This window comes from Heloderma suspectum, chromosome 3 (genome assembly GCF_057233095.1).
Source record: "Heloderma suspectum isolate Gila_16-S chromosome 3, 16-S_ref, whole genome shotgun sequence".
Classification (NCBI taxonomy): domain Eukaryota; kingdom Metazoa; phylum Chordata; class Lepidosauria; order Squamata; family Helodermatidae; genus Heloderma; species Heloderma suspectum.
Window position 1 is genome coordinate 239,385,740 of NC_139460.1, and position 23,350 is coordinate 239,409,089.

At 45.6% G+C, this 23,350-nt stretch overlaps 1 protein-coding gene across 1 annotated transcript in view; it reads left to right on the top strand.

Moving 5' to 3' along the window:
* Window positions 1-23,350, top strand: part of CPXM2 (carboxypeptidase X, M14 family member 2) — a 147,992-nt gene that overhangs the window by 87,449 nt on the left and 37,193 nt on the right. Inside the window, exons 7-10 of the mRNA XM_084845970.1 lie at window positions 2,476-2,564; window positions 8,904-9,027; window positions 10,610-10,806; window positions 21,388-21,567. Of these exons, the coding sequence (XP_084702096.1) occupies window positions 2,476-2,564; window positions 8,904-9,027; window positions 10,610-10,806; window positions 21,388-21,567 (590 nt within the window). The remainder of the gene's footprint in view (window positions 1-2,475; window positions 2,565-8,903; window positions 9,028-10,609; window positions 10,807-21,387; window positions 21,568-23,350) is intronic.

Genomic DNA, 23,350 nt, shown 5'->3' on the forward strand with positions numbered 1-23,350 from the left:
CAGTCCTAGTGGCAGAGAGACAGCAGCAATATGGTCTTCATAAAGGAGGGGGGGCGGGGGGTATGACAGACGCTAACCAAAGAGGAAGATAAAGAAGGCATGCACACTCCCTCTTCCATTTCCTTTTTGATTTCCAGAGTATTGCTGTGCAAATGGATAAAGAATGACACATAGAGATTTCTAGTAGCCTGTAAGGGATAGATGTACTCCCCCCCCCCTTGTTCTTTCAAAAATTGAATACAAAGCAGAAAATACCAAGACAGATGGATGGATGGATGGATGGACGGACGGACAGACAGACAGACAGATAGATAACATGTATCTGAATACAGACAGAGAAGAAAATACCTTTAAGCACTCATTGCATTTATTTGTTTATGACTATGTCATAGAATGGCTGCTGCAAGGCAGAATGATGTTCTCTGCAGAACGATAATCATTATTTGCCTACAGATTTTTTGTAATCTAGCAGATAACCTCAGTTCAAATTAGGGATGTCGCGAGCGGAGTTCAGGGTTCAGGAATTCGTTGAGCAACTCCCGCCTGCGACCCCCGAACTGCGCCCGCCGAGATGTGGTCCTTGTTCACCCCCCACTCGTGCCCGCTTGCACTCCCCAGTACTCACCGCGAACCCGTTTGGTGAGCACTGCCATTTTTGCGCCTTTGATTTCTGCGTAAAACAGGAAGTTTAAAAAATGCACATATTCAATTATGCATAGTTTGGAGCTGGGAAAGCTAAATAAGTGCAATATTAGAGGTATAATGCCTTGCCGGACAGGCCCACCAAACTCACCAAGCTTGTGGGGGCTCGAGCATGGGGCATGGGGCGAGCGTGGGTGGCACTTCAACAGGTGCCTAGAGAACCCAGGCTGGGGTGGGTTCACACCTCCTTAAGTGGTACAGGCTACCACTAGGAAGGGAGAAATTGGAAAATGGCTATGAACATCAATGCCTCCTGTACAACCTAATGTTAATGGTGGTTCCATAGCAGAAATACCTGGTGAACTGGAACATAAGCCCTTTTCACCACTTTTTTTTTGTTGCACTAGTTTATTTATTGACATTTTGATGGCACACTCTCTTTTGAAAGGTACTAGTGCTGATTATTCTTTGTCATCTGGACTAGCAGCAACTGGTACTTCTTGCTCTCCCTCTACATTTGAATATATTTATAAATGGTGTAGTAGCTTTCTTAAAACCCAGTCAACGTTTTCCAGTGAAAATAGGTCAAAATAGAATATCTATCCTTTTATATGCTGACTGTGCTATTCTAATTCCCCACATCCCAGCTTCTTGGTGGACTTTTGTGAATCAGTATTCTGATTCAGCATTCTTAATATTTCTTGGAGTATTATAATCAGTAGGGTCCCATCTAGCTTTATAGGGCTAGATGGGACCCTATTAGCCCTTCATGTCACCTGAGCCATGCTAGACTCACCCACCAGAACTTCTCCCCTCTGAAAGTTCAGCCCCCACAATCTTCAGGAGGGTTTTTGTTCCCTCAAAACCTCATTAATTCAGCTGGGCCAAATGTTCAGGTCCAGATCTACCACCAAGAGCTTGAGACAATTCTGCTCATTTATGTTCACTGTAACATTTTTGTTTGTTGTTTTTAGTATTATAAATTATAAATGATCTCGAATGCTTCGGCAGATGTAATTAAGGTAAATACATCCATCCATCCATCCATCCATCCATAAATAAATAAGAACTAAATATACTAAAATAACTAAATGCCCATTTGGCTGCCCATCTGATTTAAGTTGATCTAGCCAGCTTTTGTACATGAGGCATTTATTGTTCAATCGTTATTCCCTGCTCATTGTTGTATACATGATCTTTAAATAAAGTTGTGTTGTGACCCTCCAGTTTTGCTGTGTCTAATGAGTATTTTCAGTGAGTTTTTTAAGAGCAGAGAAATGTGGCATTTAACTGTGAAAGCAAAAGGAATTGCCTTTTTCACTTGTGTATTTGCACTATTTAGCTATACCACAGCGCCACTGAGAGGTTACGTAGGAGAAAAGCAGGGAAAGAAACTCTCTTGTGTAGATTTCAATCCTGCCACAAAACCAAAAGTAGATACAGCCAATTAATAGCTGATTAACAGCCTCCTGTAGAAAAGCTCATAGTAGTCTGCTTGCATGCATAGGTCTCCATAGATGGATTGGGTAAGGATGTTTTGGTGGGGAGGGATGGTTAAAGGAGATAAAATGTCCTCTTCTCTTTGAACTTAGCATCTTCTTTGTGGGTTGGTTCTAACAAAAGTAAGGAAGAGCAAAATACAGAAATCATGAAAATGTCTGCTGGATTTACATACAACTTTAGTTAATATTTCAAAAAATGCTTTGCCCCCCCCCTCAATTTAAAAGTTCTTCAGATCTATGTTATCAGCTTTTAGACTAGGGGTCCCCCCATCACGTTATTTTACGGTTTTTCTACACCCTAACCCTGAAAAAATCTTTTTTTAAATTGCAGATCCAAATAATTATTATCATAGAAGAAATGAAATGACAACAACAGACAATCTTGATTTTAAGCATCATAACTACAAAGAAATGAGGCAGGTAGGATGCACAGAAAAGAATTTCCGGTGAAGACATGTGCGCGCGCGTGCACGTGTTTTTTTTGGACATTTATGACAATGGATCATAGCAGCGACAGGCTGCCGCTACCTAAATTCCTTTGCAAATGAACCATGTTCAGAAAAACATCTTGGTGGCTTCACATTATCTCTCTCACACAAACACACCCCAATACCTCTGAGTCATAGGAATGCTATCCCATTGACATTAACTCCACTGAGTTTGGAGTACAAACACCTGATATAAAGATTCATCAAATCTCTTTCATTGCTCGCATTATGGGTGGAATGTGAGGTGTTTGTAGGGTTTATGCAGAAAAAAGCTACACTTGCTGCCAATGTCCTCAGTTGTGAAACTTGAGTTGGATACATGGGCTTGGATCCAGGCTTGCACGAACAAAACAAAAGTCATGGGCCCCCTCTGGAATGGCATAGAGGGTGACGTGCAGTGCCGGGATTGCAGTCTGTGTGTAAAATTGGAGAAATTCCATAGAGGCACCTTGTGTGAGGGGTTCAAGTCTGGATTCAAGCCCTCACCACCTCAAGTGGAGTAATCTCCCAGTCCACAAAATTCATAAACCTGAAAGACTTTTGTCAAATTCATTCTTCACAAGTGAATCAAGCATATTGGCCTGATTTATTTGCATGAGACAAACAGAAGGGCTACAATTATGAAAACCATAGAGAGCTGCTCAGTGGTTTTCCTGACTACAGACTCCTCCTGTAAGACAATTAATACTGCAGTTAGGTTCATTGATGTGCATTAAACAAGAGAAGGATGCAAAACCAGAAGTATCACTTTGGAGAGGGGCTGCACTATTGTCTCTGTCCCACATCCCAAAGTGAACAGTTCTGTGAGCTATTTTTAAGTGAAATTCAATCCTGGGCTAAACTTCTAGAGAGAACAGATTCCATAGGGGTAGAACCAGAAGTGGGGGATTCAAAGATCATAGGGGAAAAAAAATAGATAAAGGAACACAAACTAGGCAAAGTGGACTATTGCGGCATTGTTAATTAAAAAGTATTTATTCCTCTCTGGGTTGGATCCAGACTTAGTCATTGAACTCAATGGCGCTTTTGTCAGTAGAACCATTGACTTCTATAGGTCTATTCTAAGTAGGAATGTCCATCGCTGGGAAATCTATTTCTTTTTTGACTCGATGGAGTTCCGTGGCATGTACGGCTCGATTTGTGTCTGTGAACTGATCAAGTTCAGGCTTCCTGAACTCTGGGAACTTTTTTTGCACATTTTCTCCCACAGGTCCTGAAATTTGCACAAATTTCTGGGCAATTTGCAGAAAGTATGACCAAATTTGTGCAAACTACGCAGAAATTTGTACAGATTGCTCAGAAATGTGCGCAAATTGAGGAACCTGCAAAAATTGTGCAAAATGCCTGGAAAATCAACGAACTGGCCTGACTCACTGGAGATCAAGTTGCGCACCACAGCAGGAACCAAAATGAAATCCATGGAGCCAAACCTAGGAAACCTCTTCGGACTCCACCCCTCAAACAGATTTCTACAGCATCTCTAATTCTCAGTAGGACTAAGTGTGGATCCAGCCTATAATAGGATCCAGCCTATTGCATGTATATTTATAGTAGCCACTCTTTCAACATAATGGGTCCTGTACTTTTAACTGTAATGTAGATGAGGGAATTTCATTAAGTGCAAACTGCCACGTCACATTGTTTCAGAAGTTTGAAAAGCTGCTCCTGCCACATTTTCTCTCTTCGACATAAATGTAAATGGTAGAGAAGTACTAATACAGCTGGCCACCCCTAGTAATCCAGGAGCATGATATCATAAAAATATCTCTCTGTGAGCAAAATTGGGATTGGTGGTATCTTTTTATTTATAAAAAAAATAAATCCAGTTGAATCTTTAGAGAAACTGGACCTGTTTGACTATATCCTTCCTTTCCTGGAGATATGTCCACCACTTATATGGCATAACATGTGGTTTCAGAGGGTGCTGCATGTTTAAATTCAAATTTAACTATAAACCCCCCACCCTCTACCCCCCAGCTTCTCACTTTTGCTGTTTGCTAGGGACACTTGAAGAATTTGACTTTGTGAATTTTGGTATGAATGATACCACTTGATAGTCCACTTCCTGGACTAAAGTGTGAATTGGAACTCAGACCCTAACTCCATGCTACTTTGAAGATAGAGCTTCTTTTTTTTACTCTAATATAAGTGCAAGGGCACCAATCCGGATTGAAAACTTAGCATGGGAGGGGGTAGGGTGTCTTTAATCCTTTGCCCCCCTGCTATGGTCCTGATCTGGATCATGTCCATAATTTTCATTGCCCCCCCCCAATGATCCATTTGTTTTAATGGATCACTTTTTGGCAATGAAAATCACAGGTGTGACGGTCTGATTCAGATTGGGGCCACAGCGGGGGTGGGGGGGAGTGTTAAAGCCTTTCTACACTCTTCCCACCATGTTAGAGCCCCAATCCAGATCACCCTGTCCAGTTAAAAGAAAGAAAGAAAGAAAGATGTAGCTGTTAGCTACGTCTTCAAAGTGAAGTGTAAATTGTCCCTTAGTCATCCACCAGATTTCACACTTCCCAAATGTTCTGATGTAGTTCTCAGCTCAAAAAAGTACCAAAATATGTTTAGAAATGCACATTTTGACAGAATATATGTTTAGAAATGTGTATTTTGAGAGAAAATATGTATAAAAGTACTACTGAAATACAGCTTTAAAAAAACAAACACTGCAATTAATATGGAAACAGGATGGAATAGACTTATATGTGAACACATGCAAAAGTGACATGGACCTTAAATAGACTGATTCATCTATCTCTTTTCTCAGCTCGCAATGCACTATAATATTGAGCATTTAAGGCTGCAATCTGGTGCACCAGGAGTCTGGACCTTTTTTGATTCAGGGACCAGATTGCACCCTCAGCCAATCCAGCAGGCCAGATGAGGTCAGGGGGTGGGCTCCATCCCCAGAGCCACTCCCCTCCATTGGCATCATCCACCCCATTTCTGCCCATTTACCTTTCTTGTGCATGAAGGGACTTAGCAGCTCCTCCAAGCACTGGCCAAACAGTGCACCCCAGTTCGGATAGTGACCACTGTGCAATGGGGCACTCAGCTCAGCTGCGCTTGGAAGAGCCGCTCCAGCAGGCACCAGCCAAGCAGCGCACCTCCTTTGCTTGCCATCCCAAATTCTGTTTGTGGGCCAGAGGTTTCACAGCCTTGCTATACAAACATATCTAGGAGCAAGTCTAATCGAACTCATTTGGGTTTATTTCTATGTAGATATGCATAGCATTGCACTGTAAGTTAATGCATGGTCTTGCATGGATTCATCTGATGTGTAGGGTATCTCCGGTGACCTTCAGAAAGGTTCCCACCCTACAGTTCTATAGCTGTAATTTTGTGCTACCATAGATGTGAACAGTATTTCACCAAGAGCTGATGGGTGGAGTGACTGGCAACAGAAAGCTTATGCCATAATACAGATGACCAAGATTCATCTAAGCGTTAATCCTTGCCAGTCTAAGTTTAGACCTACCAGCTATAATTATGATCCTTTAGCTTCAAGCACACAGCAAAATCATCCAGATTTATGTCGCCATGGATGTAGGTGTAGAATGTGCAAAAGATATTTCTTCTTATCTTATTCTTCAAATATATAAAGATAATATGTTTGGACATGAAGTATGTGAATCATTTTGAGTGTGCTGAATCTTCAGCATATTTATACTGAATGAGTCATCATTCATTTTTTTATTGAGCAATTGTGTACTGAGTCACACACTGTGCTCACAAGAGATTTCATGGCCTATATTTCCAGCAGACAGATTAGACGAGTAGAAACTCAATTGGCATAATTAGTGTCAAGAACAATAAAGCTAAACGCGTTTTAGATCCTAATTGTGCAAAGACAGGTTGGTCAGGTTTGAAATATATTTGGGGGGAAACAAATAGCTTAAAGCAGAAGAAAATTATTTTCCCTGGTCTTCTACAAGGAGTAAAAAGAGATGTGATTAAGCAGTGGCAGTAGCTGTAACTGGTCAGTAGAGAGCAAAATCCTTCATCACATACTCTCGTATTGTCTGCTTCTCTCATCACTGAGTCATTTGAGAGCATTATTGCAATTGGGCCATTAAGCAGCATTTAGTTGTTCATTTTCATGGACAGTGATTCTAGTCACAACCCAAATGCTACATTTAAAAAGTTCTGTAAGTGAATGGTGATTCAATAAGTCCAAGAAATGTGTGTATTAGTGCTGAACCAAAGGTTTTCTTTTTAGGCCAAACATAGATATTTCCAAGGGGCTTAAATACGTCCCTCAAACTATTTAATTTTCACTTTTTAAAATAATATTTGCTGCTGTTTACTGTCATTGTTTCTTACTCTTGCCAGTGCTTTGGTGCCACTCTTCCCCTGATATTGTGGTTTTTTCTTCCTTGTTTGATCACATGGGTGATACCAGACAGTCAAGGATCATGTAGTCAGGGCCAAGATCTTTCCTTTCCTTTCACTTTCTCTGTACACCCCACCCCCCAAACATGAAGGCACACAAAAATCACTGCAAAAATCCAGCCCAAATTTGAAGTTTAGCCATGACAGACAGAGCTAGTCACACAGTGGACAGTTTAACCATGGCCATGTGGAGACCCTGTGAGGTGAAGTTCACCTTGGCAGCAGGGAAATTTCTGAGGGCTCTTTGTGGGCTCTGTGTGGTATCGCAGCAGTGACAGCTCCATGTTTTGGGGACCCTTTTTGAAAGTTGCCCTGAGTGGCCTCTCCCTGAGAGGGCCCACTGTCTTGTCACTGCTGCCATCATTGCCAGTTCACTTGCCTTCTCCCTTTAGAAAACAATCCCTGCAGCCACATCAAAGCAGAGGGCAGGTTGAGCAAAGGCTGCTTCTCCTTGCTCCTGTCACAGCTCACTTGCTTAGAGAAGAATGGACATGTGAATGGACAGTCATAGCAAGGAGGAGGAGGAAGAGGAGAACCAGGGGTTCCAGGGCTTGGCAGTTGCCAAAACATTGGCCTCAGTGTCCAGTGAAGCTGATGCCTGACACTAGCCCTGCATCCCAGGTACCATTTTCTCTTCCTCTCCTGATATTTATGCTATCTGACCAGTCTTTGTCAGTCCTGAAATTGCTGCTTCAGGCCAATTTGCCTCATGTTTGGGGGTAAGGGCAACCTGGGCAAGTGTACCCTCCCTTGTGGCTTTCTTGATTGTAGCTCCTTCTCTTGTCTCATCTAAGTCAATGGAAAGACTGCTTTGGTGATGTAATCCACAATCTTACAATGCTTGTTTAGTAGACCTGTCATGGTCAATGTGAAGTTTCCAGGAAACAATTGAATGAGGAAATAATGTCCCTTCTATATAAATCTAACCTTGTCCAAATAAACCCTCATGCTGTGAACTAAAAGGAACCATCCAAGGAAAAGCAACTTGTCTGGCCACCACAAATGATCATTCCCTGCATGTCAGCTTCATCTGCTATGCAATGAAGAGAAGACATCTTGAAATGACTTCTCAGTTCATCTCTAATGTTTTAGTAGCAAATAATATTGGGCTTTTTGAAAGGGCAATGAAGGAGAATAAAATTGATAAATAGATGGATCATGTCATGTCTGGCTGAGGAACCAAGTCAATAACTTGAAAGAGAATTGACCATAAGCGCTACCATCTTTGTAAAAGTTGGATCTGATGTAGATCTGCCATCAGCATCCTTCTGCTGCCTTGGGCACTGTGTGAATTGAGATTGAGTCTAATGGGTTACTTTAGGGAATTTATGTTTTTTTTTTTTTTTGCTGGAATGTTAATAGAAGAAATAATTGCTGCATAGAACTCATAATAATTGTCTATTAGCAAATTTTCTTTGGGCATGATTTGTAATCCTTCTGGTTGTTAATAGCTGTGACTGCATATTATCAGAGGCTGCTCTATTTCTGCAAACATAAGCAAATTGGGCTGTATGTGTGTGGGGAGTCAACATTTCACATTGCCTAATATGCAGATGGTATCTTACAGCTTTTGAAATGAAACATAAGAACAATGTCCATCTCTCTTATTCACAGAATTCTTGCAAAAAAAGCCGTAAACCCTTTTTACAAATGCAGAACAATTATACTTATTAGCATTTATTTAAAGATTCATTTATTTATTCATTTATCTGTCCCACTGGTTTTTAGGCTAACACTTAGGGAAAACTCTCAAAGCAACTAATAGTGAAATGCATGTAAAAAGACAAACATGGAATGAGTCAGAAGCTTAAATTCACCTGTCAATCTGCCCCTTTATATAAATATCTCTCTTTCTCTGTTTATTTTACAGCTGATGAAAGTGGTGAATGAGATGTGTCCAAATATCACGAGAATTTACAATATTGGGAAAAGTCACCAAGGGCTAAAGCTGTATGCTGTTGAAATCTCAGACAACCCAGGAGAACACGAAGTTGGTTAGGATTGTATTTGGACAAAATAAAAACCAACTTGAGGGCTGTTGGCTGAAATTCTTAGAATGTTTAAAATGTTAACATTCTACATGTCTACAGCAGTTAGCAGTGGGAGCATGTGACTTCAGTAGTCATGGTGTTGAATACATGTGGGAGGAATTCTGATGATACTTTTCTAATTAGAGAAAGAGAAGATGAATATAAATAGAAGCTATCCAAAGAGTGGTATCAAATTCCCTGATGGTAATCATATATTCCTCTTTTGCAATTAAAATCAAATGGAACAAACTTTAATGTTGAAAAATATTCACTGACAACTCCTTGTTGCTGGTGTCTATTTATCTAGAGAATAAATAGTAAGAAGTAGAATACAGTTCTACTCACTTTCTGTGTATCTGGGATTCCAGTGCTATATTTTTATGCTAATTGGCACCAATGGAAGGTTTTCCCCCATTGCAAATAATGTGTGTGTGTGTGTGTGTGTGTGTGTGTGTGTGATGGGGGATTTGGATCAGGACCATGGCATGGGGAAAGGGTCCACCCCACGGTCCCAAGCCAGCTCAGGCCCTGTACTGGCTATTTACTGAAAAAGGGCTAAAACATGAATAACATCACGTTCAACCAGAAACAGGTATGCTAAGAATCTCAAAGGCTTTATCAGTACACGTGTTTGACTCCTGGGTAGACATGAATGGAATTCTGTCCAGCATAATTGAAGTGATTCATTGCACACTTGGGAGCAAAAACATTTACCTCAGAATACCTATGTTCTGACCCTGTCTGTTCCCTGGCCTAGCTAAACCACAGAATTTTGATCGAGGTTGGTCAATGACAGGACAGATATACCAAATATGTCCATGACAAATAGTTTTCCTTTACCTGTTTCCATAGAAAGCTTGTCTACTATATTGGAGAGAAAGGGGTGTTTAAAGTTGTTTTTTTCAGGTTTATCATTCTGAAGTGAAAAATCTTTTAAAACAATTCCTATTATATACATATACATATACATATACATATACATATACATATACATATACATATACGTATGTTCACGTATAGGGATGAATTTAGCTTTATGGTTTGAGATAATCACATATATTTATGAACATTCTGATGGCATATATATTAACTCAAAGAACCATTTTGAAAAGAAAAAATAATGTATCTAATCCATTCTCAAATATGTGTTAATAGCTTACACATATTGTGCTACATAAGAGAACAATTCAATCATTGGCATAGACTAATAAATAAAAATGGATTATGAAGTATTTGGTTGTCATCTTATAATATAGCTGAAAATTTGTAATGCTACTGAAATGTTTACTGTACATTATAGTTTATATAGAGAGAGGGGGGTTCCTTGAAATCATGGCTATGCCAAATAGAAGACTTGAGGACTAGGTTTGCCCCCCATCCCCAGATGTCTAGTTGTCTATCCCTGTCACATAGTATTGAACACATAGGAATGACACGGGGCAGTATTAATCTTGTCTTTAGTGCAGGCCAAAAGATCTCCATTACCTTAGATAAATTCAGTCTTCATTGTGTTAGTCTGATCACATCCTCCTTTGTGTTTGAACAGGTGAGCCAGAATTTCGGTACATGGCAGGGGCTCATGGGAATGAGGTGCTTGGACGTGAGCTACTGCTTTTGTTAATGCAGTTTATGTGCCAAGAATATCTGGCTGGAAATCCACGCATTGTGCGCCTTGTTGAAGATACCAGAATTCATCTTCTTCCTTCAGTTAACCCAGATGGATATGAAAAGGCCTATGAAGTGGTAAAGAAGATTGCCATTTTACTTCATTATAGCAGACATTGATTCAGTTTAGGGGAACTGACAAACTCTGTTCATAATGTTGCAAATATGGGGCAGAATCCAATGGTGTGCTTATGCCCCTGCTGCTTCTTTTCCACCCTGCTGCTTCCTTTCAGCAAGCAGCGGGTCCGCCAATTCCATTGCACAAGCGGGACCCATCACAAGAAAGATTTAGCATTTCCTCGGGGAAGCCCTGAAATGAGCAGAAATGCTTATGTCTGAAAGGAGGCTGGTCACTGGAGCTCCCTTATTGGGGCTCCCTTATCTGAGCTCCACCAAACCGCCTCCTTCCAGAAATGAGTATTTCTGCTCGTTTTGGGTTTCCCCAGAAGTGCTAAATTACTGTTATGCAAGTGGTGGGGGCCACTTGCACAACAGAATTGGTAGGGCAGAAGAGAATCAGCAGGGGCAAGTGCCCTGGTGGAATTTTCCCATGTGTGTGCGTGTGTGTAAAATTTACCACCCGGGATCCATGTATCCACAGATTTTCATCACATTTGAGGGAAAGGAGTGATTTGGTTTTGAGACCAGTCTATGGTGGTAGATAGGGTTGGTTTGCAAAATGCAAACTCAGATTTTGATATCATCTAAGGTCAAAACTGAATGATTGATATGTGTCCTAGAAAGCATTTAATCCAGAGTTGACTAACTTTTGTGTTCAAGAGTCACAATATTCTGTAGTTCAGTGGTTAAAACAATGATTGCCTCATGGATCATTAGTCTATGAAATAAAGACAGCATTAGCTAGCAGTCAAGGTTTCTATGTATCCTCAACGAGGCAGAGAGCTTCGTCTATTGGGCAGTATAGAAATGAAATAAATAAATAAAATAAATATGTATAGCGCTCGCACATTGGATGGAACGTGCCATTGAGTATGTGTGAGCTGGAAGTGGAGGGTGGGAGGAGAGGTTGAAGTACGAATGTGCCATTTACTTCTAAGCATCACGAGTCCCAGCTTTTCTCCCAACTTTGGAGTTAAAGGAATCATTCCTGTCACCATGTGGGCATTCTCACCCCCTTCCCAGCTGGGAGGTTATGAGGAAGGCTGGTCTTGCCACATTGTTGAGGTAGTTGGGGTCCTTTGGCAGTGCAAGGTCAAACAGACAAGCTCACACTATACATGGAGCCTGAGAGGAGAGTGGGAGATTGTCCCTGACCTCGCATGGAGGTGCAAGGCCACGGACCAGCAGACGAACATGATCCTGGCAGCCATAATGTTTGGCTTGGCTACCAAGGCCAGCCAACATCGTGGACCCCTGTGCTGGGAATGATAACTCAAGACATAGCAAAGACTCATCTCCTGTCAACACTTTGAGGCTTAGGAATAGGGCAGATGAGGTTAGGATCCACATGGATTCCTAGGATGGAGTAAAGTTCCCGAAGGAAGTAGACTGTGGAAGTAAGCAGTGTGGGGAAAATACAGAGTTGCTTCATGGTCTTCTAACACTAAGCATGGAGACATAAAGGAATGGATCCATATGCACTTGTAGAAGAGTTGTAGTGGCAGGTCAGCTCCACCAAAACATCACCACAACATGCAGATTGGTTTCTGGATTAAAACCGGAGGCACCTCTCATTCTTCCACTTCAAAAAAATCATATATTTGCTTCATCAGCAAGGATGACTGACTATAATGGGGAGCCACCTCCATTCATGGACACTCTCTGAGTGATTTAGAACCCTGATGTTCCACAGGGCTTTTGTTTGCGGCCTAATTTAATATTACTGACTAGTTTTGTCTTTCTTCCAGTTAGCCACTTAACTTGACATCTTGCTCAAATCAGCAACGTTTCTTTAGAGCCAAAGTGCCTCCATGGCATATTGTGCAATTTAAAAGAGTGGTCAGGAGAAGCAATGAGAGTCTTTAGATAGATAGTTGCAGTTAAGTGACATTGAATTTATTTCGGTTTGTGTGGTAATTAAGGTTATAACTGAAGCTGTGTATAAACGACAATGGTTTTTATTGTATTGGAGCAGCGTTGCTTTCCTTTTCGGCCAACTGCACTGTTTCTTTTAATATGTTAATTAACATATTGCCAGAATATTTTTTAATTTCATGTTTTTTGTATTCATTCATGTAACCAACCCACCCACAAACCTGTTGATCTGGTTTTGTGACAAAGCATCAGCGATTGGTAGGGATGGACGAAAGACCCTTACCTGTTCTCGAAGCTTGCTTCGCAGTGGGGGGGAGGCGCTTCGGTTCTCCCCCCGAAGTTCAGGCGAGGGGGAGGAGGCGCCCCGCCTCGCCCGGCTGAAATTCAGGCGGGGGGGGAGGCGCCCCATCCCTCGCCGGCAAAATTCAGGCTGGGTAGGAGCGCCCCGTCTACCCAGCTGCAAAAAAAAAAGTAAAACAAAAACAAAAACACACACACCCCCGTGATAGGCTACGTAAGATTTACGTAGACTACGGCGAAAATATGGGCAACACAAACAGCGTTCCCTTATTTTCGCCATAGTCTACGTAAAGATTTACGTAGACTAGACGTGCCAAAATAAGGAATGCAAATGGCGGTCCCCATGGGCCGCCGCCATTTGCGTACGCGCCTTTTTTTTTTTTTCAAAGTCACCCGTAATAGGCTACGTAAGATTTACGTAGACTACGGCGAAAATAAGGGCAACGCAAACAGCGTTCCCTTATTTTCGCCATAGTCTACGTAAAGATTTACGTAGACTAGACGTGCCAAAATAAGGAATGCAAATGGCGGTCCCCATGGGCCGCCGCCATTTGCGTACGCGCTTTTTTTTTTTTTCAAAGTCACCCGTGATAGGCTACGTGACGATTTACGTAGCCTATCACGGCTGACTTTGGGAATCTAGCCGTGATAGGCTACGTAAATCATTACGTAGCCTATCACGTGTGTGTGTGTATTTTTACTTTACTCTTTTTTTTTGCAATGGCGGTGGCGGCAGCCGGTCGGGAGACCGGCCGCCGCCCCCGCCCCCGTCGAACCGCCGCCGAACCGCCACCGAGACGGACATTCGGCCACAGTAAGTCCCATCCCGGGGGGGGGGCGGGGGGCCGGCGGAGAATTTCCCCACCAATTTCAGGGGGCCGAATGCGTTGGCATTCAGCCTCCCGAAGATTCGTGGAGAAATTCTCCGCCATCCCTAGCGATTGGGTTGTTCAAACCTGGTACATGGCGGGTGCGGAACCAGATGTTATGACTCAGACACTGGAGCGTAAATGCTCTGACCAACGTCATTACCCTTTGGTTTCTAGAGGATAGTGTATTAATGACGTGCACAGGGGCCGTGTTGTCACACCAAAAGAGGGCGACTGAATTGGCCATCAGGTCGGCCCAGATGTGCACAGCTACATAAATAGGGAAGAATTCCAGGAAAGTGAGGTCCTGACAAGTACTGGCAGCAGCCCAGCTCCCTGGCCATTGGCCAAGGCACCATCGAGCCCGCTATATTAGCCCGAAACCCAGGGCGCCAGCTGTATCCGAATGAATCTGCAGGTCGGCTTGGAGGAGCAACTCGTGCCTCCAGAAGGAGATGACATTAAAATCCCACAAAAATTTAAGCCAAACTCACAGGTCCATGCGCATGGCAGAGGTGACCCTGGTGCAATGGTGTGGCAGCCAAAGACCCCTCATTGCCCAGCATAGCCGGCGCAGAAAGGCACGGCCGGGGCTACTACTCTACATGCAAAATTCAAATGCCCGACTACTTCTTGCAGTGCCCTGAGGGAGACTTTATGAAGCTGCAAGATGGATTGGAGCTTATGCTGGAGGGCCAGCAGTTTGTCCCGAGGGAGGCGAGAACATTGTGTGAGGGTATCCAGTTTGATCCCTAAGAATGTTAAAGTAGCCGACGGGCCTTCAGTTTTCTCGTGAGCCAGGGGGACATGCAGGTCGGAGAGGGACACAAATGCTTGGAGTAAATCAGAAGATTGACTGCTGCTGCTAGGCCCAGCAAACAGGAAATCATCTAAATAATGGACCACGTTCTGAGAATGTCTATCTCTAACGACCTATCTCTAACGACCCAGTCCAGAAAGGTGCTGAACCTTTCGAACATGGCGCAAGAGATGGAGCATCCCATAGGGAGGGCGCAGTCGATGTAAAACTTATTCTAGAAACAGAATCCCAACAGATCGAAATCTGCAGGGTTGATAGGCAAAATGCAAAAGGCAGATTTGATGTTGCACTTGCCCATCAGTGCCCCGTGGCCGAGATCCCTAATCACAGCTCATCGAAGGAGGTGTACCGCATGGAGCAGAGATAATCCGGGATCTTGTCATTAATGGACTGGCCCTTGGGGAAAGAGAGGTTATGAATTAACCTGAACTCCCTCAGGGATTTCTTGGGAACTATTCCCAGAGGAGAAATTCAAAGGTTGGGTATCGGAGGCGTGGAAAAGGGGCCTATGACCCGTCCTGCTAGAAGTTCCTTGTTGATCCTGTCCCGGACCAAGTGTTGCATGGAAAGGACCGACTTTTGATTATCAGCAAAATAAGGCCTATGCTAGGGATGTACGAAAGTCACTTATCTTTTCGCAGATTGTGTTCGTGGTGGGGGGGAGGTTCTCCATCCCTCCCCCCAGAATCCTCGATGGGGGAGGAGGCGATCCGGTCCTCCCCCCCGGAATCCTGCCCGGCCAGCTCCACTCCACGGCGGCTCCGTGGAGCAGCCAGCCAGGGCCATCCGCAGCCGGAGTTCTGGACGTGGACTGGCTGGTGCGGACGCAAATGGTGGCCACTGTAGCGGCCGCCATTTGTGTCCAGCCAGGCTGCTGTGCTAGGCTACGTAAGTATTTACATAGCCTATCACAGCAAGCCAAGCAAAAAAAAAAGGGCGTATGCAAATGGCAGCCCACTACGCTACGGTGGAAAAAAAAGGAATGCAAATAGCGCCCACTATGCTATTTGCGTTCCCCTTTCTTTTCACTGTAATAGCCTACGTAAATATTTACATAGACTAAAATGGCGAAATATAGGGAACGCAAATGGCGGCTGCCCTGGCCGCCACCATTTGCGTATGCTGTTTTTTTTTTAATTGGCTTGCCGTGATAGGCTATGTAAATACTTATGTAGCCTATCCTGGCGAGGACCAGGATGCAAATGGCAGCTGCGGCAGCCAGTTGAATGACCAGCCGCCGCTGCTGCCACCGCCGGACCCGCCGCCGGACCCATCACTGCCCGGAACATCCGCCCCAGGTAAGCCTCATCCCAGGGGAATCCGCGGGGGGGGGCGGGAGGGCAGGCCGTTCTGCCACGGATTTCGGGGGGCCGAATGCCAGTGCATTCGGCCTCACTGAAATCCATGGCAGAATTCTCCTCCATCCCTTGCCTACGCTGACCCTGAAGAGGGATCCTGAAACCCAGCGTGAAGCCACGATCCAAGTAGATTGCATCCTTCTGGTTAGAGTAACGCCGTAAAAGCTGAAGGAGCAGCAAAACCTTAACTGGGCTGGGGCCCTTTGGGAGGGGGATGTTGCCCGCTACTGGGCTTCCTGCCACCATGGCCCTCCTTCGGGGGACCCCTCCATCCCCTGGCTCTAGGGCAGGAGGCACAGGAATGCTGACCACCACAAAGGGAGCATTCGTGACAGAAATGGCACGGGTTTCGGGAGCAGGAGCCTTTGGAGCTGAACTCCCAGCACAGCCAGCGGTGTTGAACCCCTGGACCCGCAATGGGCCTAGTAGCCATTGTGGGAGACAGCTTGGCGAGGATGTGGCCGCTGTCAGATCTGTCACCGAAGCCCAGCCTGGAAGGGGTCATGAATTGGAGCAAGACGTCCTGGTCCTTCAGGTCCCATCGCATAGAAGGGTCGATGGCAGTCCTCCGGTGGAAGGCCTCGTCATAGGCCAGCCAGGTGCTCCCTTCGTGCTCCGTGTAAGCCTGATAGATTATGTCAAGGTATTTAGTAAGGACCCACCCCCTCTTGGGGAACCCTTGCTGGAGGATGCCAGCATAAATAACAAAACCTGGCAACCAATTTGCCCAGGTGTGTGGCACCTTCTTCCCCTTCTTGTGCTCAGGCTCTAGGGATGTACGAAACACCTACCTGGCTCCGCGCCGGGCAATCCACGGTGGGGGGGAGGTGCTCCGTCCCTCCTTCCAGAATTCTGTCCAGCCAGCTCCACTCCAAGGCCAAGCCACAGAGCCACCGGCCAGCTCCGGCCACCCGCAGCTGGACATCCGGCCACTGGGCAGCCTTGCAGGGACACAAATGGCAGCTGTCATAGCCGCCGCCATTTGCGTCCCTGTATTGAGCTGTGATAGGCTACGTAAATATTTACGTAGCCTATCATGGCAGGGGGAAAAACCCCAGCGTACGCAAATGGCAGTAGCCGCTGCCTTTTGCGTACGCTGGGTTTTTTCCCCCCTGCCATGATAGGCTATGGAAATACTTACGTAGCCTATCACGGCACGGGGAAAAAACCCAACATACGCAAATGGCGGTAGCCGCCGCCATTTGCATATGCTGGGTTCCCCCCCCACCGTGATAGGCTACGTAAATACTTACGTAGCCTATCACGGCCTCCGCAGGGACACAAATGGCGTCCCTGCGTTAGCCGTGATAGGCTACGCAAGTATTTACGTAGCCTATCATGGCTATGAAGAGGAGGAAGTAGATATGGACGAAAGTCCCTTACCTGATCCCGACGCTTGCTTCGCGGTAGGGGGGAGGCGCTCCGTCCCTCCCCCCGAAATTCTGGCAGGGGGGGAGGTGCCCCATCCCTTCCTGCCGAAATTCTGGCTGGGGGGGAGGCGCCCCATCCCTCCGGTAGTGAAACCTCATCTCCTGCCAGGATGCAAACGGCAGCGGCCATAGCCGCCGCCGTTTGCGTCCCTGCAGTCAGCCGTGATAGGCTACGTAAATGTTTATGTAGCCTATCACGGCTGACTTAAAAAAAAAAAGCGCGTACGCAAATGGCAGCTATTTGCGTTGCCGTTATTTTCGCTGTAGTCTACATAAATGTTTACGTAGACTACACATGCCAAAATAAGGAACGCAAATTCCATTTGCGTACACGCTTTTTTTTTTTTTTCCTAAGTCAGCCGTGATAGGCTACGTAAAGATTTACGTAGCCTATCATGGTGTTTTTAAAAAATCTAGCTGTGATAGGCTACGTAAATCTTTACGTAGTCTATCACGTTTGTTTGTTTGTTTTACTTGGAAATGGCGGCGGCAGCAGCTGGTCAGAAGACCGGCCGCCGCTGCCACCGAACCACCACCGAACCGCCGCCGGAGCTGCCACCGCCAGGGACATTCGAGCAAGGTAAGTCCTGTCCCCGGGGGGGGGGCGGGGGGCCAGCGGAGAATTTCCCCAACACTTTCGGGGGGCCGAATGTGTCGGCACTCGGCCTCCTGAAGATTCATGGAGAAATTCTCCACCAACCCTACGCGACGCAGACGCAGAGAGTGGTGCCAGATGGAGGGCGCGGAAAGGAGGCATAGTGCCCGGTTGGCACGCAAACAACGGCTGCGCCCAGAGGATCCAAGGGAAAAGGGGAGGGACTCTCCCTAGTCCTTAAGTTCAGGGTTCTGCCAGTAATTCCCTTTCAAACGGGGACCAACTGTTCCAACTTAGGGCAAAGGTACTGTGCTGCTCAGATCTAGTTGCAAACGGTATAGTTGTTAAGTTGTAAAAGAAGAATAAAGCTTTGAAAGATATCCCTTTGTCTGTGTCTGGACTTGGCTACTGGATTAGACTGAGAGAGGCCTCCAAGGAGCCCTTGACACCACTATGGGAGGACAAATGGCAGCAGGAGGCAGGCCTGGAGGGGAGCCGAAGCAAGCGGAGCTGCCTCCGACCAACAGCAGGCGAGAGGGGGGACATGCGCTGCAGAAGCAAGCACTGCCGCCCGAGCGGCAAAGCTTCACTGCTGCTGCTGCCGCCGAGATCAGAGAGCAAGGTAGGCGGGGGCGTGCGCTGCTGAAGCGAGCGCCGCCGCCCAGGCAGAGGAGCACAGCTGCTGGCGAGGGGCATGTTCGCTGTCAGGGCGAGCGCTGGTGCCCTCAGAGGTGCGGTGAGCATTAGCAGCGGGAGGCTTGGTGAGCTGGGGCTGGGCGCAGGCATCAACACATCCAGCAACAGCAGGGCCTCTTTCATTGGGTCTCTCTCGCACAAGAGCCGAGTGAGCGAGAGAGGTTTGGTTAGGAGGGGAGCAGAGCTTAGGGAGACTCTGGCTACCCCTTCCTGTTTGGTGGTGCCACTGGGGGCACCCAATGGCAAGCCGCCATGTCCTCTCTCCCCACCCGCCTGCAATGGCCCCCCACAACGGCCAGACAAGCTGGCGCTGGGGTTAGGGCATTTCTCTGAACATCCTACCCCTGATAAACATATTATACATGGTGTTGTCATTTTCTAGTTGGAAAAAAATTATTTTGACCCAACCAAACAACTATGTTTCCTGAAATGAACTATGTAGGAATTCATATTTTGCTACTGCCAAACACAAATATAGTTCAGTGTTCTTCATTACTAAACAAAATTTCATGTTCTGAAGAGTAGGGATGTCAGAGAATTTCTCCACGAATCTTGGGAAGATTCCACCGAAATTGGTGGAGAAACGGACTGCCACCCCCCCGCCACCACCCGGGACGGGACTTACCTTGTTAGAATGTCCCTGGTGGCGGCGGTGGCTCCGGCGGCGGTTCAGTGGTGGTTCGGCGGCGGCAGCTGCGGCAGCCGGTCTTCTGACCGGCTGCCGTCACCGCCATTTCCAAGTAAAACAAACAAACAAACAAACGTGATAGGCTACGTAAAGATTTACGTAGCCTATCACGGCTAGATTTTCAAAAAACACCGTGATAGGCTACATAAATGTTTACGTAGCCTATCATGGCTGACTTTGAAAAAAAAATAAAATAAAGCGCGTACGTAATGGCGGCACCCATGAGCACCGCCATTTGCGTTCCTTATTTTGGCATGTCTAGTCTACGTAACATTTACGTAGACTACGGCGAAAATAAGGGGAATGCTATTTGCGTTCCCCTTATTTTCGCCGTAGTCTACGTAAATGTTTATGTAGACTAGACGTGTCAAAATAAGGAACACAAATGGCGGTGCCCATGGGCGCCGCCATTTGCATATGCGCTTTTTTTTTAAAGTCAGTCATGATAGGCTACGTAAACATTTACATAGCCTATCACGGCTGACTGCAGGGACGCAAATGGCGGCGGCTATGGCCGCCGCCATTTGCGTCCCGGCAGGAGAGGAGGTTTCGCAGCTGGAGGGACGGGGTGCCTCCCTCTCGGCCAGAATTTCGGCCGGAGGGATGGGGCGCCTCCCCCCTGGCCAGAATTTCGGCCGGTGGGACAGGGCGCCTCCCCCCCAGCCAGAATTTCGGGGGGAGGGACGGGGTGCCTCCCCCCCAACGCGAAGCAAGCTTCGGGACCAGGTAAGGGACTTTTGTCCATCCCTATCAGAAGAAGTCACCTTTTGCTTGGTGATGTGCATAAACAAATATCTGTATCAGTTGAAGGACTAGAACGACTGGATGAATAAGAAGTGTCTCGAAATTAACACACTGCATTCGAGAAGGTCATGAAAAGAGTTGTGCAAAATTACAGTTCGAAATCAAGAAGGATGTAAATAGTTAACTTCAATTTAAACATTAAAATTTAAATCTAATAAAATGCTCATGGCTGTGATACATTTTTCATTTTTAATATGGTGCCATACAACCTGAATCCACCTTTGCCCAGGGTGAAGGATCTTACCCCTTAGCTCTCATACCCCTAATAATTTACACACACACACGCACACACTTCAATTAATGGGGAAAACACTGGATCAGAGATACTGGTGTAAAATGTAGAATTCATAGAACTGTAGATCTAGAAGTGAATGTAGACCTATACGGGTGTTCTTCCAAATTTGGGAGGGTTCAAAGTGTGTAGGGCACTGGAGCCATGCGAACTGGCCCCACCCCCTATGCCTCTGTGTACGCTACTTTATTTTAATGCAAATGGAATGATCCATGCAGCTGGGGACCCTGTTTTATCAAGCTGACTAAATTGTCCCAGTGGGCAGGATCCAATCATGGTGTGCCACATGCACACCAGGACCAGCAGACCAGGCCACCTGCACAAGGGCATGATTAGATCCTGCCCAGAGATTTTAATTAGACTAAATGGAAACTCCCCCCCCCCTTTTTAAACACCCCCCACCCCCAAGGGGATTCCAGGAAAAACAGGTGGGAGGGAAACTTAAATCTTCTCCTGAAGCACTATTGTCCTGATCCAGATCAGGGCCACATGTGCTTACACAAAAGTAAAGAAAATTCATCTGACACAATTAGTAGAATGTTGAGTTTAGTTTAAAGTGTGATGAACGTATTATGAATCCAATCCATAATATTATGGAAGGGGACTATCATTCTAGTGGAATGTGAGATCTTTAGAAAACACATCTTTGTTACCAAGGTATTGAAAATGCTGCCGTTCTACCATATCCACAGGCATTTAGGAGAATAGTGTTATTTCTCAAAGAATGGTACACAAAGTTTGTCAGTATAATATGTCTTTGATTGTTGCTATTGTAAAAGAATGTGACAAATAATTTAATAACTGCCTTACAGGGTTCAGAATTAGGAGGCTGGTCTTTAGGGCGGTGGACTCAAGATGGCATTGATATCAACAATAACTTCCCCGACTTAAACACTCTGCTTTGGGAAGCTGAGGATCGGAAAAGGGTTCTGAGAAAGGTTCCAAATCATCACATACCCATTCCAGAATGGTACCTGTCTGAAAATGCTACAGTAAGTAGAAATGTCATCAAAGATAAATACCAAAGTGAATCACCTTCTCCATTTGAAGTCACTGAAGATGATCCTACTTCTTTTCACTATAGAAACATAATGGAGAGTGAGTGAAAAGTGGTTCATTAACAATGCTTGGCTTTAATTAAAATCTAGTAATAATAATGCTAATAATTTATATCTCTGGTTTCAGCAAGGTCTAGGAGGAGAGAGTTTGTATGCCACACGACCTGCCCTGCACTCTCTACTCGGGTGCAGGGTAAGATGCTGTTCCATGACCAGCGTGGAAAGAAAGGGACCAAGAAAATAAATAATAAATTCTCACCAAACATCCTCATTTTTATATTTGGGTCATAAACAGCCATTTCAGTTGAACAGAACTATTTCCCAAGCAACACTTTGATGCTATGAATATTTGCCCTTTCCTAATCCTCTTCATTTTTGTTGTTTCTCTTGGCCGCTGCTTCTTTCTCATTCCTGGATCACTCCAGCAGAAGACTTTCTTTGCTTTGGTACACTGCTAGATATGCACTACGTCTCAAACTGTGCTTATGCTCATAGGAAAAGTCAACAACATTCCTGATCTCTACTGATACACAAAAGAAAAAAAAATCCCTTTTGTATTATTTCCATACTGCTAGGGATGTCTGCGGAATCTGCCACGGACTCAAATGAGGCCGAATTCCATTGAATTCACACCCCCGGAGTCCATGGCAGAATGGATGTACTCACCTCCACCTCCTGGACCCACACGGACCGAATCCTCCCTCCTGGAGGCTCCATTCAGGAAGTGATCCGGATGCAAATGGCATCTGCAACACCCTTTGTGTCCCTGTATTTTCTCATGATAGGCTATGCGTTTGAATTTGCATAGATAGTTGCATAGCCTATCGCGTTAAAAAGGCAGGGACGCAAATGGTGCAGTGGACGCCATTTACATCCCTGCTTTTTCACGCGATAGGTAGGGATGGGGGAGAATTTCTCGCCGAAACTTCGGGGGGCCGAGTGCCAACGTATTCGGCCCCACGAAGTAGTTTCGGGGAGAAATTCTCCGCCCCCCCCGCCCCCCGCACCCCCCCGGGATGGGACTTACCTTTCCCAAATGTCGCTCCCGGTGGCAGGTCGCAGCGGCGGTTCAGCAGGGCTTCGACAGGGGCGAGGGCGGCAGCCGGTCTTTCGACTGGCTGCCACTGCCGCCATTCCAAGAAAAGTAAAAAAAAAAAAAAAAAGCCCCAGTGATAGGCTACGTGACAATTAACGTAGCCTATCATGGCTAGATTTGCAAAGTCAGCCGTGATAGGCTACGTAAATCGTCACGTAGCCTATCACGGGTGACTTAAAAAAAAAAAAAAAAGCGTCTACGGCTAATGGTGGCCCCCATAGGGAGCCGCCATTCCCGTTCCTTATTTGGTCGCTGTAGTCTACGTAAAGATTACGCTATTTGCGTTGCCCTTATTTTCGCCGTAGTCTACGTAAAGATTTACGTAGACTACAGTGACCAAATAAGGAACGCGAATGGCGGCTCCCTATGGGGGCCGCCATTTGCGTACGCGCTTTTTTTTTTTTAAGTCATCCGTGATAGGCTACGTGATGATTAACGTAGCCTATCATGGCTGACTTTGCAGATCTAGCCGTGATAGGCAACGTAAATCGTCACGTAGCCTATCACGGGAGCGTTTTTTTTTTAAACTTTTAATTTCGCGGCCGGGCGAGGCGAGGCGCCTCCTCCCCGGCCTGAATTTCAGCCGGGTGAGGCGGGAAGCCTCCCCCCTGGCCTGAACTT